Source organism: Berghia stephanieae, chromosome 1 (assembly GCF_034508935.2).
Source record: "Berghia stephanieae isolate SIO BIC M18660-M18661 chromosome 1, UCSD_Bste_1.3, whole genome shotgun sequence".
In the NCBI taxonomy this organism is placed as follows: Eukaryota; Metazoa; Mollusca; class Gastropoda; order Nudibranchia; family Aeolidiidae; genus Berghia; species Berghia stephanieae.
Window position 1 is genome coordinate 115196826 of NC_088360.1, and position 14508 is coordinate 115211333.

The 14508-nt window shown below is 34.1% G+C and overlaps 1 protein-coding gene across 2 annotated transcripts in view; it reads right to left on the bottom strand.

The window, feature by feature from the left end:
* Nucleotides 1-1881: 1881 nt before the first annotated feature.
* LOC144962817 (centrosomal protein of 128 kDa-like) overlaps nucleotides 1882-14508 on the bottom strand; it is a 62632-nt gene continuing 50005 nt past the window's right edge. Inside the window, exons 24-27 of one of the 2 annotated variants that reach the window (XM_078896093.1) lie at nucleotides 14377-14493; nucleotides 13498-13541; nucleotides 13192-13255; nucleotides 1882-2435 (exon numbers count right to left, since the gene is read on the bottom strand). In XM_078896093.1, coding sequence (XP_078752219.1) covers nucleotides 2223-2435; nucleotides 13192-13255; nucleotides 13498-13541; nucleotides 14377-14493 — 438 coding nt within the window. In that variant the 3' untranslated portion in view covers nucleotides 1882-2222. Of the gene's footprint in view, nucleotides 2436-11985; nucleotides 12415-12743; nucleotides 13256-13497; nucleotides 13542-14376; nucleotides 14494-14508 lie in introns of those variants that run through there. The other variant, XR_013643532.1, reaches the window with a different exon arrangement.

Sequence of the window (14508 nt, forward strand, 5' to 3'; positions counted from 1 at the left end):
TGGTAAAAACTCTCAAAACTTGGACTTTGCGAAGGTTTACGAGTTTTAGCTAAGACAGGGGTCATTTAGACTGATCGATATTTGAAGGACGAGTTTTCTTGCCAAATTTTTAAATAAGTGTCTTTCCAGAGCACGCAGTTAACTGGATAAAACAAAAAGAGTCCTAAATTTCAGAATAAAACACTGGTGACTTTGTAATGATTGACCCATCTATAAAACATCAACACATACATGGTTGATATCAAATGCTGTCCGGTAGGAATTTCAAAAATTAAATTTAAAAATATTAAGGATATATTATTAGATTATAACATTATAAAATGCTATTTTACAGAATTTCTTTAAATGAGACACGAGACACTGGCGGTGCATTTATTACAATACAATACATTCATAGATTCAATTTAAGAGGAACAACACGATTTTTAAATCTATTAACTCATTTTCTCTATAGACCTGTGTATTGAGTAAAGTTAACGAATCAACAAGTTTAGTTAACAAAATGTACGGAGTGGTATTCCATTTGGTTTTAGAGTTTCTCCTTTTTTCACTAATGGAAATGGGCCAAAGCAGGACAGTAGCTATATATATTTTTTTTTTAAATATGAGGATGGTTTATAATCCTTTTTCTTGAGAAAAATAATGTTTGAATACATAAAATAATCACTCATCTGAACCGTTGCACACCTATCACAGTTGGCTTAAAATATAATTTCAATCAAATTAACTCACCTTGCAACAACAAAAGCCCAGGTGACTATACCAGGGTTGGGATCCAAACATAAAGTCTGAGTATCTCTATCAAATCAAACGTCAAATTTACCCCTTCATCAGACAACAGCCGTGCACATTAACTACGAATAGTTTTACATATCTTATTTAATATAACACATTAACAATATTAAATGATAATAAGACAGATATAATCACTACTACAATTGTTGGTGAATACATACGTGCAGTGAAAATAATTTAAACAATAAATAATTACTCGGCATTCAAGAATGGATAAAAGCGATTAATTTGATTAAATCTCTAAAATTTATATATATATATATATATATATATATATATATATATATATATATATGTGTGTGTGTGTGTGTGTGTGTGTATGTGTGTGTGTGTGTGTGGTGTATTTTAAAATTACCAAAAAGGAAGTTCAAATAGGTCATTTTAACATTGGAAAAATCCTGTGACAAAGAAATAATCACAGCTTTAAAAAAAATTATGATTTGAAAAAGCAGAAAAATTGCGAGAAGTAAATAAACTCCTCAATCAGGAATGTCTACAACAAAATGAAATCCATGAATGTTATCATTGAAAATGCAATTGTTAAAATTAAAAATTACTCCTTATGAAAGTTGCCATATCACTTACCGAGAAACATGAAGGCGGAAACATACGTCCATTTTAATTAGGACATTTATATAACTTCAATATATACTTGTCAAAGGTACACTGAGCAATATATACATTTTTTACGATCTATGTTTAGCATTTTTTTAGGTCCTCAATCATGATTTGAAACCCGTAAAAAATTAAAACAAAAAATAATAAGATACTTAATGAAAATTCATGTTCATAATGATGAATAACAAAATTGCATTCTAACATAGAAAATCATGAATCGTATTGAAAACACACAAAGGTTATGGCAAATGTCATTCTTAAAAATTTCCATTAATGAAGAGCAGGAGGAAGACGGACAATATATATATATATATATATATATAATATATATATATATATATATATTATATATATAATATATTTATATATACATGTAATATGTTATGTAAATGTAGTTGAACAACAATAAGATTATTTTAAAATTGAAAGCTAAAATTAACACGGTATTCACATTATTTAATCACGTAACTCTCTCTCTCTCTCTCTCTCTCTCTCTCTCTCTCTCTCTCTCTCTCTCTCTCTCTCTCTCTCTATCTATCTATCTATCTATCTATCTATCTCCTGTTGATATTGATACAGTTTCGATACGATTTGCACTATCCAAATCAATATTCATTACATTTATGAATTTATGAGGACAGGAAATAAATAACATACATTTTCACCAACATGTTCTTTGTTTTGTTTTGTTTTTCTGTGAAATCTTGTTTGTTTGTTTTTCAAATCAATATTCAGTCTTTATCAAAGGTACAAAAATATTACAATTGAGGATAAAAAAGTAATTTTGATGACAACTAAGACAAGCGAATTCATGCCTTCAGATCCTGCGGGGTTTGAGGCATGAACCTTGACCGGAACTCGTCATCAGTCAAGGCCATTGGCGGAGGGGTGTGGCAAGACGTGGTGAGGATGGGTTCATCCGCGTCAAACTCTTTGGTGGGCGTGGTAGAGGAGATGCGAACGTGGTTCCTCTTCTTCGGGGTACCATTGGGAGAAGGGGCCCGAAGAATTCCGTTAGTTTTCTGAAACGCATATGAGTAAATCAAGATGAGAATATTTATATGTGAGCTTATATATAGTGTAACATCTACTAAATATGCTCTAAGCGTTTTGCATAGAATTGCAACCCATAGTCCGAGACATGTTGACTGTAAGACGCCATGCAACATTTTTTTTGCACAGACAAAAGGCTGTTACATTTGTCATTATTATAGTTGAGTATAGTAAGTGAATGTGATAAAGGTCTCAATAATCGAACCAGGGACCTAAAGGTCAGAAGGCGAGTGTCATGCAAGAAGACCACAAAGCCGCATATTATATATATATATATATATATATATATATATATATATATATATATATATATATATATTATATATATATATATATATATATATATGAGGTGAAATCATTGCACTTTCACAACCTTAATGCCACACGATAAGTAATCAGATGATTTTCAATTGTGCACACACCGAGTCGTTTGATGGCCTTTATACAATGAAGGTTGGTACCTATAAAACTACATTAGCCAAATGCCAAGATGTGAATATCCATTCACTGCTGAAAATATCGCTAAAAAACCATCTACTATAATAAACTCGCTGTAAAAATACGAAAGGTTCGAATTTGTTGAAAGAGTCTTTATCTTAAAACTGTTCATTTCTTTTCTTCTAATTTTCTCTCAAAAGCATATATAATATATAAAACAACGAGGTGATGGATTTGTAACCTGTTATACGAAAGATTGGGTGACAAAAAAGTGGGGGCGGGGAATAGACAGGAATGACCAGGATATGAACGGAGATATAGAATTAAAGAAAGGAGACAAAGAGGGAATACTTGGCAGTCACTGTTATGGAACGGTGGGCTCGAGGACAGGCAAGAGTACAGTATATAGATGCGTTGAAACAAAAGTAGAGAATGCTATGATTATCCAAATCGTGATCACCGTGCTGTCGTGGTCTGACATAGCAACAATTCAAAATTTCGGCCAAGAAACGAATATTTCAAATCTGACCAATCGACTCGCTCGAACTGATTGATATGACGTCGTGGGGAGGATAGGCTTAAAATTGTATTTTTATCTTAAATTATAAAATCTAAAATGAAGTTAAATAAATTAATTCCGATGCTACTCATTTTGACTTAAAACACAATTTTATTGATCTCGTTCATTCCGACATAATACCAGATTGATACAGTAAGTCACAAATATCGATGGATTGAAATAATTCTCGATTTGTCAAAGTCTCGTGTGCTGAAAAGGAGTAGTAGTATGAGAGTAACAGCAATAAACATTCTCATCTGGTGTCGTGTGGTCTACTTTCACACATCTAGAAGAGCTTTATCATAGCGTTTCTATAAAACCATATTTGAAAATAACCAATAACAATTCCTGGCAAATATGTCTCTGAACACTAACAAAACGTTTTTTGTCTGTTTTTAATTTGTTTATTTGTTTTGTTTGGAGTATGTTTGTTGTTTTTTTTTTTTTTGTTGTTTTTTTTTTTTTTTGGGGGGGGGGGGGGTGTTGTTGTTGTTGCTTTTGTTTGTTTGGATTTGTTTTGGTTTTTTTTTTTTTTTGTTTGGTTTTTTTTTTTGTTTGTTTTTGAGTTTTTTAAGTTTTTTTAGTTGGGGTTCGTTTTTTTAATTACATTTTTTAACCTAAAAACTTTTACTTCGAACAGCGATAGATAAAAGGACTCCCAATTTGTCTAAAATTCTTAAATCCGAATCAGTTACTTCATTATTCTCTTGAAATAAACACTAAAGACAAATGTCTCTGATAACGGAAATCTAATTTCTTAAAACCAACCATTGTTATTAATGATTAGCTCCGCATTTTTCATTACTACGTGTCACAGCATTTTTTTAAAAACAACATTTTCATCTTTATCCCACATAGTAGTTAGATATGTTTTATTATTTTCAAATAATATGTTTGCCCAAAAAGTGTCTGAGACTGACAATATATCGTACATAGACATAATATATCTACCTATAAATGTCACGGTGATCAAAATCTCAAATGTCATGATTTCTCGTGGCATATTATCCAACAGGTAACTAACCTATACTTCGTCTCTCTGCGGATATACCAATTTTTCTCTCCACCCCCCCCCCCCCCCCCCCCCCCCTCCCCCCCATTTTTTCTGCTAATCGCTTTCCATGCATATTATAAAGTATGGAAAATTGCTAGGAATACTCGATTCAAAGGTTAACTGCCTAACATCTGCCAAAACCTAAGATATCCTTGTCTAATGCCGTCAACAGCGACACGAATACATCCATCAACGTGTGCCATAATATCAGACACAACGGCTAGGGATGAAAAAAATGTTTGTTTTCTCCTACAATATACACATAGAAATAAAACCAATGTCATTTTGATCTAACGGTTTGGAAAACAAATGGTGATGAAACAACGAGCAACAAAAACGAAAACAAAAAGTAAAAGTTCGAAAACAAACAAAAAAACAGGTAAAATAAAAAAAACAAGAAAGGCTAGATGGCATTTATGGAAATGATGTCCAGAAATAGCAACAAAATACAATTCCGATGGGTACGAACTCTCGTCTCACGGTGGGGGGAAAGCAATAAACGGCACAAAAATGCGATTAAGCTATATAGAAGAAAAAAAATATTATAATAAAATGCACACAACCTTCATATCATAATTCTGTTTCCCGTAAATGAAAAAAAAACCGGTAGTTTTTATTATCATTCGTCTTTACTAGTGCAAGAAAAATAATAACTAAAACAGTTAAAACTCCCCCCACCCCCTTATTTAAATGTAGTATGTTTACGTCTTAGGTAAGTTTAACACCATTTTTAAGAATCCAAACTTTTTTTCGAGATTAAAAACAAACAACATTTGCTTGCATCAATGAATTAAAAATACAAATTTTAAAGACCATAGACAATTCTATCTCTCTATTCTCTCTCTCTCTCTCTCTCTCTCTCTCTCTCTCTCTCTCTCTCTCTCTCTCTCTCTCTCTCTCTCTCTCTCTCTCTCTCTCTCCACCAAAATCACAATCTTCTTATGGCTGTCATACCTCTTCCTTCCGTCTTTCCTTCCTTCCTTCCTTTTTCTCCTTCTTCTTCTTCTTCTTCTTCTTCTTCTTCTTCTTCTTCTTCTTCTTCTTCTTCTTCTTCTTATTATTATTATTATTATTATTATTATTATTATTATTATTATTATTATTATTATTATTATTATTATTATTATTATTATTAATTATTATTATATTATTATTATTATTATTATTATTATTATTATTATTATTATTATTATTATTATTATCATTATTATTTTCTTCTTATTCTTCATATTCTTCTTCTCCTCCTCCTCTTCTTCTTCATACGGATTAACTGACTCAGAGCATTATTGTCGATGAGCACATCCAAAATAAATATTTTGATACCTTCCTGATGTCTCAGTTGCATCTCTAAATGTCTCTAAAGGTCTCAATATTGTTCAAAACTTGATACCTGATGGGTTGTTGTGTTTACCGAAAGTATAATATGAGAAAAGAAGATGGGTGTCAATTGTCAATATTGGATGGATGAACATTTAAGTCTGATGCTCCGACTGCCTAGATAGTATTTTTACATCGTCTAATAGTGATCTTTTGATATTTAAGTGGAATCATTCAATCAATTGTAAAACAATGTTATTTCAGCCTTAGTCAGTGGTTTACGATAAAGTAGCCATCCTAATTAATTGCTCCATTTTATAATATCACGCTGAATCCCGGGCTACGTGCACAAATTAAAAGGTCTGATTAATCATGGGTATGCTCTAACATTGTTGTAATGGACAATATTTAACGTCGGTTTGGGAGTACTTCCATGACAATAATGGGCCCATATCAATTTGGGATAAAAGACCTTCAAAGAAGTACATGTCGGTCTCGGACATCGATCGAATCTTGATATTGAAAACATTCTAACAAAATTCTATGTTGTTTTGTTTGTTTGTTTTGTTTGTTTTTTTTTTTTTTTGTTTTTTTTTTTTTGTTTTTTGGGGTTTTTTTTTTGTTTTTGTTTTTGTTTTTTTTTAATTTGGGTTTTTTTCTGTTTTTGTTTTTTGTTTGTTTTGTTGTTTGTTTGGGGGTTGTTTTTTTTGGGGGGGGGAGGGGGGGGCGTTTGTTTGTTTGTTTGTTTTTATTATTTTTTTGTTTGTTTTTGTTTTGTTATGTTTTGTTTGTTTTTCCGTTTTTCTTTTTTCTTTTTTTTTTTCTTTTTTTTTTTTTTTTGGTCTTTTTTTCTCCAAAATGTGAAAAGCAACTCGTCCGTGCATGGCAGTGTACACGTCTTTCCCATAAACCCTCTCTATCGCCTCATGATATTCCATTACAAAAGCTTCATTTTATTTATTATTGTCTCGCAGTTGGTAGGGGCCATACCACCAATACGTGACCGGTGTCCATTCCCTAGCCAGTACCAAAACGTCCCTGTCGGTTTATCCTCTCCATCGTGGGCTAATCCCGAGACAAAGGGTGATTATCCATCGCTAACTCTTTTTCCTAGAGTTAGATTACCGTCCTTGACAAGGTGACACCATCCCGGTCAGTTTGCGGTGGGGATCCCCTCACAGTAGGCCCTAATCACCGGACATTGTATGCGCTAATTCTTTCAGGTCTCAAGTCTTCCACACCGGCCATTGGTCAAGCTAGAATTACCGTTATTTCTAGAAGTTTGTCAAGTCGCTCTCTTATTTCTCTAAATATATTATTGATAATCTAAACTTCTAGAAAAAGGCCGCTTGTCTTGTGGGTAGATAAATCATTACACTCGGGGTGTAACTGCGGATTACATCTACCAGGACTTTTGTATAAATCCCCATAACAGAATCAAATTGCTGGACTATAAATAACGGACATACACGTGTTAAGCTTTATATAATAATAAAAATAAAAAGGACCGCGACGACCTAAACTCCAAATTTTATGTGGTTTTATAACTAAATAATCGTGTCTCTATGTTAATATATAAATATATATATATATATCCCTTTAGGTGACAAATAAATCGCTAAGTATAATGTCAGGTATACAAGCAGGATCATCATTACCATAATTTTATTTCGTCATCTCCTCTTGTTTATTGTTTTAGACAGCGGCAAACACTTATTTCAAACGGACCCTTTGGGTCATAGCAATGATAAATTAAAAATGAGTGACGTCTCCATGTTAAGGAAAAATTCGGAAATGCGTAATAATTTGATACTTATCCTGGTTCATTGGCAAACTATACGTAAAATGTGACGTTACGCGTGGAAAGATAAATATATCTTTAGAAAGGACCTAAATATCTACGTTTTTACGTCACTACAATAATGATCTAAAAAAACGAGCCTTTTTTTAATAGCGCAATATCGACGCAATGTACTCAGGGCGCTTTACAAGGACTTCCAAGTTAACATGGACATTGAACATTTAGGATGTGAGGACGCTATATTAATCTGTTGTTTTGTTGTTGTTGTTTTCGTTTATGTTTGTTTTTGTGTTTTATTTGTGTGCGATGAAGACTACGCCATTACCGCCAAGTCCCAGGTTTGAAGAGTTTTTGCCAAAACGAGAGGCATTTAAATCGATCGATATTTGAAGGACGAGTTTTCTGGCTAAATTTTGAAACATAGGTTTTTCCAGAGTACGGCGATATAGATAATATATCCGTTACTTCAAAAAAATATATCTTTTTTACAATAATAAAATAACGATGCCTAAAGCCGAATTAGCAAATTGTTGAGTCATGGATCACATCAATAATTCAAGTCAAAACAATAACGTGGGTTTGAATTAAAAAAAACAACAAGACATTTACAACGATGTTGAAACATGCAGGCAATTGCCTTTTGTTGCCGACGACGACGACGACGACGACGACGACGACGATTATTAAATCTTGATCTGAGTACAATTTTTTTTTAATAAATAAAAATTCTGCCCTTCTGCCACGATATCATAAGATTTGTCGCCCAGGCATTCCACGAAGGAATATAGATAATTCTTCAAACAAGATGTCTGATATCCACAGGAATTACCCATGTTGTCCAAGTGAACAAATTGGGGGTTAATAATCTTGCCCAAGGAAAACAATGAAAGTGTCTGAAGCGGAGCCTTTCGGGTCACAGTGCAATGCCTTAACCACTCGGCCACTTCGCCCCCTTGAGTATAATGCTGTGATAAAAAGCACTAACACAGTAACAGTTTCATTCAATCTCGAAGTAAAAAATTTAGTTTTGTACTATTTACTTCCTCGAGAGAGGCCACAGTACACTTTGAACTGAAGGATCTACCTTAGAATATTATATCAAGCGCTTAGAGCCTGTGTCAACGGGGGGAAGCGCTATATAAATGCCATCTATTATTATTATTGTTGTTAACTTATCTATAGGGAGGGGACACCTGACCTCTTGTTGTCCTGAATGCAAACGGGCATCCAATTATAAGCAATTGACATATCAATGTTTTCCCATTGACCACAGACAGTTTTGTTGGTTCTTTAATTTCAGTTTTATAGGCAACGTTCTCTCTCTCTCTCTCTCTCTCTCTCTCTCTCTCTCTCTCTCTCTCTCTCTCTCTCCCTCTCTCTCTCTCTCCCTCTCTCTCTCTCTATCTATCTCTCTATCTCTCTCTCGCTATCGATCTATCTCTCTCTCTCCCTCTCTCTCTACCTCTCTCTCTCTCTCTCTCTCGCTATCGATCTATCTCTCTCTCCCTCTCTCTCTCTCTCTCTCTCGCTATCGATCTATCTCTCCCTCTCTCTCTCTCTCTCTCTCTCTTTCTATCTATCTATCTATCTATCTATCTCTCTCTCACACACACACACACACAAACACAAACATACTCACACACACATATACATACACACACACATACATACACACACTCACCAAATCGGGGGATCTCTGTCAATCAATCTTTCTTCTTCTAATTCATTTCCGTTCTTTATCTCAATGATCCAGTTACTAGGATTTTTTAAATATCACCTGTCTTCTTACCAGACAGATGTTTTATTTGCGTTTGTTAGGAATAATGTGTAATTAAAAGAGAGACTTATTTTCGATATAACATTTTACGCACGTTGACATTCCGTACTTTAGAGCCATTAATTTTAAATTGTCTTTAGCTTTCCAGGAAATGACGATTTTAAATAATTAAGGAGAAAATTTGATGTCGTAAAAACGTGGATATCTCACACCACGCGTCTGAAAACAAGATCTTACTTGATTATCAATTTTCATCAAAGAGTTTTTGTAAACATAACAAACTGTTCAAACATTTCACGAACTCTCAGAATGATTACGTGATAGCAACTTCAAATAGGACTGTCGATGATAATCCGTTCATAAAATTGAAGTAATCTACTCTACTCGCTCCCATTAATAGTTATGCGTAACTGACGATATCACATGTACGCAAAAAAAATAAATAAAATGGTTTTACGTCAAACTGTTAAGCACTACGTTTATCAATCGTTATTGCAGATGACAGGTAGTGTTATTAAATCATTTTATTAAAATATCTCACAATCAGGAACAACGATATCAAAACCGTTGGGGGGGGGGGGGGTATAAAAGAATTATTGCATCTTTTTTTTTTAATTTTAATTTGAACTTTACTTCCATCGCGTACTCATAAGAACGGGACTCGTGGACTTGTGCAATGATTGGGCACATAATCAAAACATTAGAGTGCAAGAATCCCATATTATTTCAGTTAAGTAAATTCCAGTTCTACTATTGAGGGCAATCCAACTAAGCCTATAAAATAAATTGTTTCTTTCATCAATGAGCAAATGTTATAAAATACCTGTACTACTCCTATTATCCCCAACCCACGCCACCCCCCGTAAATGAACTGTGTCAAAAAGTCGGAGATCATAAGGATTGAATAGAGTAACACCTTGTTATACAATTGGGATGGTTCCACGCCACGGGAGCGGCATTCAAGACAAGACAGACTGGAATGTGAAGAAGGCGTTTGGGATTACTTAATTCTTCCTATATTAGGAAACTGTGCGGCAACGTCGAAGAAAGTTTATTTAAATCATATATCCCTTCTTAAGCCTATCTAGAGCTGAACACTGCAACAGGACGGGTCTGTCGTACAACGACAAAACGCCTTTAAGATTTTGGCCAGAAAATGTCTAATCCATCAATCAATCGATGAAAATGACCCCAAACTTGTTATAAATTCTTAAACCAAATACATATATGTCTATGTACGAGTAATGAATATATCTATTCTGTCTATGCGATTGTGTGTGTGTGTGTGTGTGTGTGTGTGTGTGTGTGTGTGTGGGTGTGTGTGTGTGTGTATAAATGTATGGATACATTGAATTAAATTAAATTAATACGTAATCGAAATTATTTTGAATTTTTTTTTTGCCTTATTGGAAGATGATCAATAAAATAAATAGTTTTATGAAAATTCTAAAACCAGGGACCTATGGCTAGTTGAAGATCAAATCGAAAATTGATAAAAGAAGTAAAAGTTTTCTGGCCAAATTATAAAAAAGGCGATTTTGTCAAAGTACGATAAGGATGTCCAAGTGTCCCATTTATGAAGAGACTGTCTGCTCGGGTCATTAGGCTTGTTAATAGGGAACCATAACACTCCCAGCGGGTTAGCATCAAACACGACTTGGAGCACCGACGCTGCCTGGCACTCTTTAACTTTACGACCACGGATATAGAAATTGGGAGCTTAAAACTCTCTCTCTCTCTCTCTCTCTCTCTCTCTCTCTCTCTCTCTCTCTCTCTCTCTCTCTCTCTCTCTCTCTCTCTCTCTCTCTCTCTCTCTTTTTTTTTTTTTTTATCTCTCTCCCCTCTCTCTGTGTGTCTCTCTCTTTCTGTGTGTGTGTGTGTGTGTGTATATATATATATGTGTGTGTGTATGTATGTATGTATTATGTATGTATGTGTGTGTGTGTGTGTGTTAAAAACACGATGGGGTTCTATTGGAAAATGGATATAATTTTTTTAAATCTAAATAAAAGGGTATGATATAAAACTATAAGTGTGACATATATATACATACACACACACACACACACACACACACATATATATATATATTTTATATATATATATATATATATTATATATATATATATATATATATAATATATATATCGTGAACCAGTTGTACTTATTTGCAGGTCTGATAATCCACTTTGTTATGGGCTCATTTTTGTAATGGAGGTTCTCTTAAACCGAGGCAAAATATTGTCCATTACAACAATGATAAACAAAGTCCATAATTGCGTTCGGTTATCAGATCTGCAAATATGCACACCTAAAGGTGACCCTATTGTCAAAAAGTTAATTTGATGTCAAAATTATCAGAAATATAAATTTTTGTTTTTCGCTCTTTAAGAAACTATAATAACTATTGTCCTCAGTACAACAACTCGAAACAAACATCTCAGGCTACATATTCAGTCGTTAGCGTCTAAATCACATCGATAGTTTGAAACGATGGATCACATAATATGGCCAAGAAATCTTAGGTTCGTCAAAATGGGAACAATTTAAACTAATCTTTTTTGTTTTATTCTCTTTTTTTGTTGTTTTTTTTTTGTTTGGGTATTTTTTTGGGGTTTTTTTTTTTTTTTTTTGGGGGGGGGGGGGGTTGGGTTTTTTTTTTTTTAGCCTTCTTTAAAGAAAAAAAACACACTTGTAGTGTTAGTTGTAACCTCTTTTGAATAACATTTCGTTTGATTAATTAAAAGGTATCTGCACTACTTAGTAAATATACATGTAGGTGGCAAACTTTTAATTCTATAGATAAGAAATTCGGCTATGTGGTCTTGTGGTATGCCACTCACTTTCGGATCGGAAGGACCTGGGTTCGAGCCTCGATAGGCGCATAGTTGAGTCCTTGCAAAAGGCTCTTTACTCACATTCTCTCACTGTGCTCAGGTATAAAATGAATACCTGACCGTTGTCTCAGGAAAAATTGTAATCTCGCCTAACAGGCGTCATGTCTCGTTCTACATATTTTGTGTTGCTGTTGGTCAGGAACCCTTCGGAAAGCGCGTTGAGCATGTTAAAAAAAAATTTTATTGGGCTTTATATAGCGCTTTACCCACTTAACGTGCTCAAAGCGCTTTACAAAGGGGCCCTGACTAACAGTAACACTTAACGTGTAGAACGAGACATGACACCTGTTTGGCAATATAACAATTTTTTTTTGGTGGACATTGCGCGCTATATAAAAGCTCAAGTTTTTTTTTATTCGGCATACTGACACAAACCTCGTATCTCTTCATCGAGGATCCAAAAAAATTGTCCAGCACTGTTTTGAGTTCATGACAATAATATATTGACTATTCCATTCCCAATACTATTGTTCTAAATACTGTATTGGAAACTTGATGACATATAATGTATTTATATTTCATTCTCCAACACTATTACCACGGTCGTGGATAGTTCATAGGGTAGAGTCGCGCTCTCACCGGCCAGGCGGAGTTGTCGTACCAGTAAGGTCGCGGGTTCAAACCCCCATCACCGCCGCGAAAAAAAATTATTCTCTATTGTCTTCTGGCACTTTCCTACTCACTTCATCTCTTGTTGTTACCAACATAAGTGCCTGCTCCACTCACATTTCTGAATTACTATGAGCACTGTAGAAGAAATTTTATGACAATAATATATAAGCAACTCATTCCCCAATACTATTATTCCAAGAACCATAATACAGACTTGATGACAATAAAATAAATATTTTTAATTCTAAAAAGAAGCCGGTAATTTCCTACCTTTCCTTTCTCCACCTTGGTGGTGTTAAGATCTTGATGTAACGATTTCAGAGTTTCTTGAAGCCTGTCAAAGAACGTGATCAATTACTATTTATGTAACATATTGTTTGTTTTTTTATACTTCAATTATCATTTTTTAAAATTGTAATATATATTTTTTAAGTTCATCTAAATACAAGATGCATTGTGAATCTCATAGATTTGACTATATGGTAATAAATTAAAAATACTTGCCATGACAAGAAATGGTAGAGAAACAAACTTTTTGATAAACGAGTTGACGTGGAGTTTGTCACTAATACATACCTTCTATACCTGTCTTCAATCTTAGCTTTTTCTTTCTCAGCATCCTGTAGAAAAAAAAAAACAAACATAGAACAAACCGAATATGAAAAGTTATGTCCTCCATTAAAAAATAGTATGCCTTTGAGTCCCCCAAAAAAGTGCCTATCAGACTTGTAGTGATTCGTGAGAGCGCCAAAATATAATCAAAACAAATAAAATACACTATCAATTATGATGTATTTGTTACAACGGTATTAGGCTCGAAATAACATTTTTAAATTACAACAAAAAAAGAAAAACCAAAGAAAAAAAAACATCAACCTAACACTTTTTGGAGTAAAAGGAAAGATCTTTGGAAATAATGTTTCCATAGCAATATGCTTAGGCTGGGCTGATCTTTGGAAAAGGGTTTTGAAGAAAAGGATGGAGATAGAGGAGCGGGATAAGGAGGAGGAGGAGGAAAAGGAAAAAAGAGGAGGAGGAGAAGGAGGAAAATGAAGAAGAGGAAAAGGAGGAGGAGGTGGAAGAGGAAGAGGAAAGAGGAAGAGGGGGAGGAAATTGAAGAAAAAGAGGAGGAGGAGGAGGAAGAAGAGGAGGAGGAAGAGGAGGAGGAAGAGGAGAAAGAAGAAGAGAAGGAGGAGGAATAGGAAGGGGGTCAGGGAATGAACAAAAGGTTTCCTTACCCTTTTCTTTGATAAGTTTTCTAACGTAACTAACAGTGTAAAATGTTATGGCATTTAAACATTAAACACACACGCACAAATACACACACACACACACACACACACTCATTTTAATACAGGTACGTTTGTTTTGTACACTTTACTCATTGCAAGATACTCTCTCGTTGTTTTGTTGTTTTTTTAAAAATATTTTTACAAAGATCAATTGAAAACGAACCATAATGTCTTCCATTTCTTCAATGATATTCTGTTTCTCCCTGACAAACATCTTTCGTTGTTCATCCTCACGGATTTTTCTCAGCTGGAGTTCATCAGACAAATCCAAAACTTGCTCCTGAAGTATGAAAAA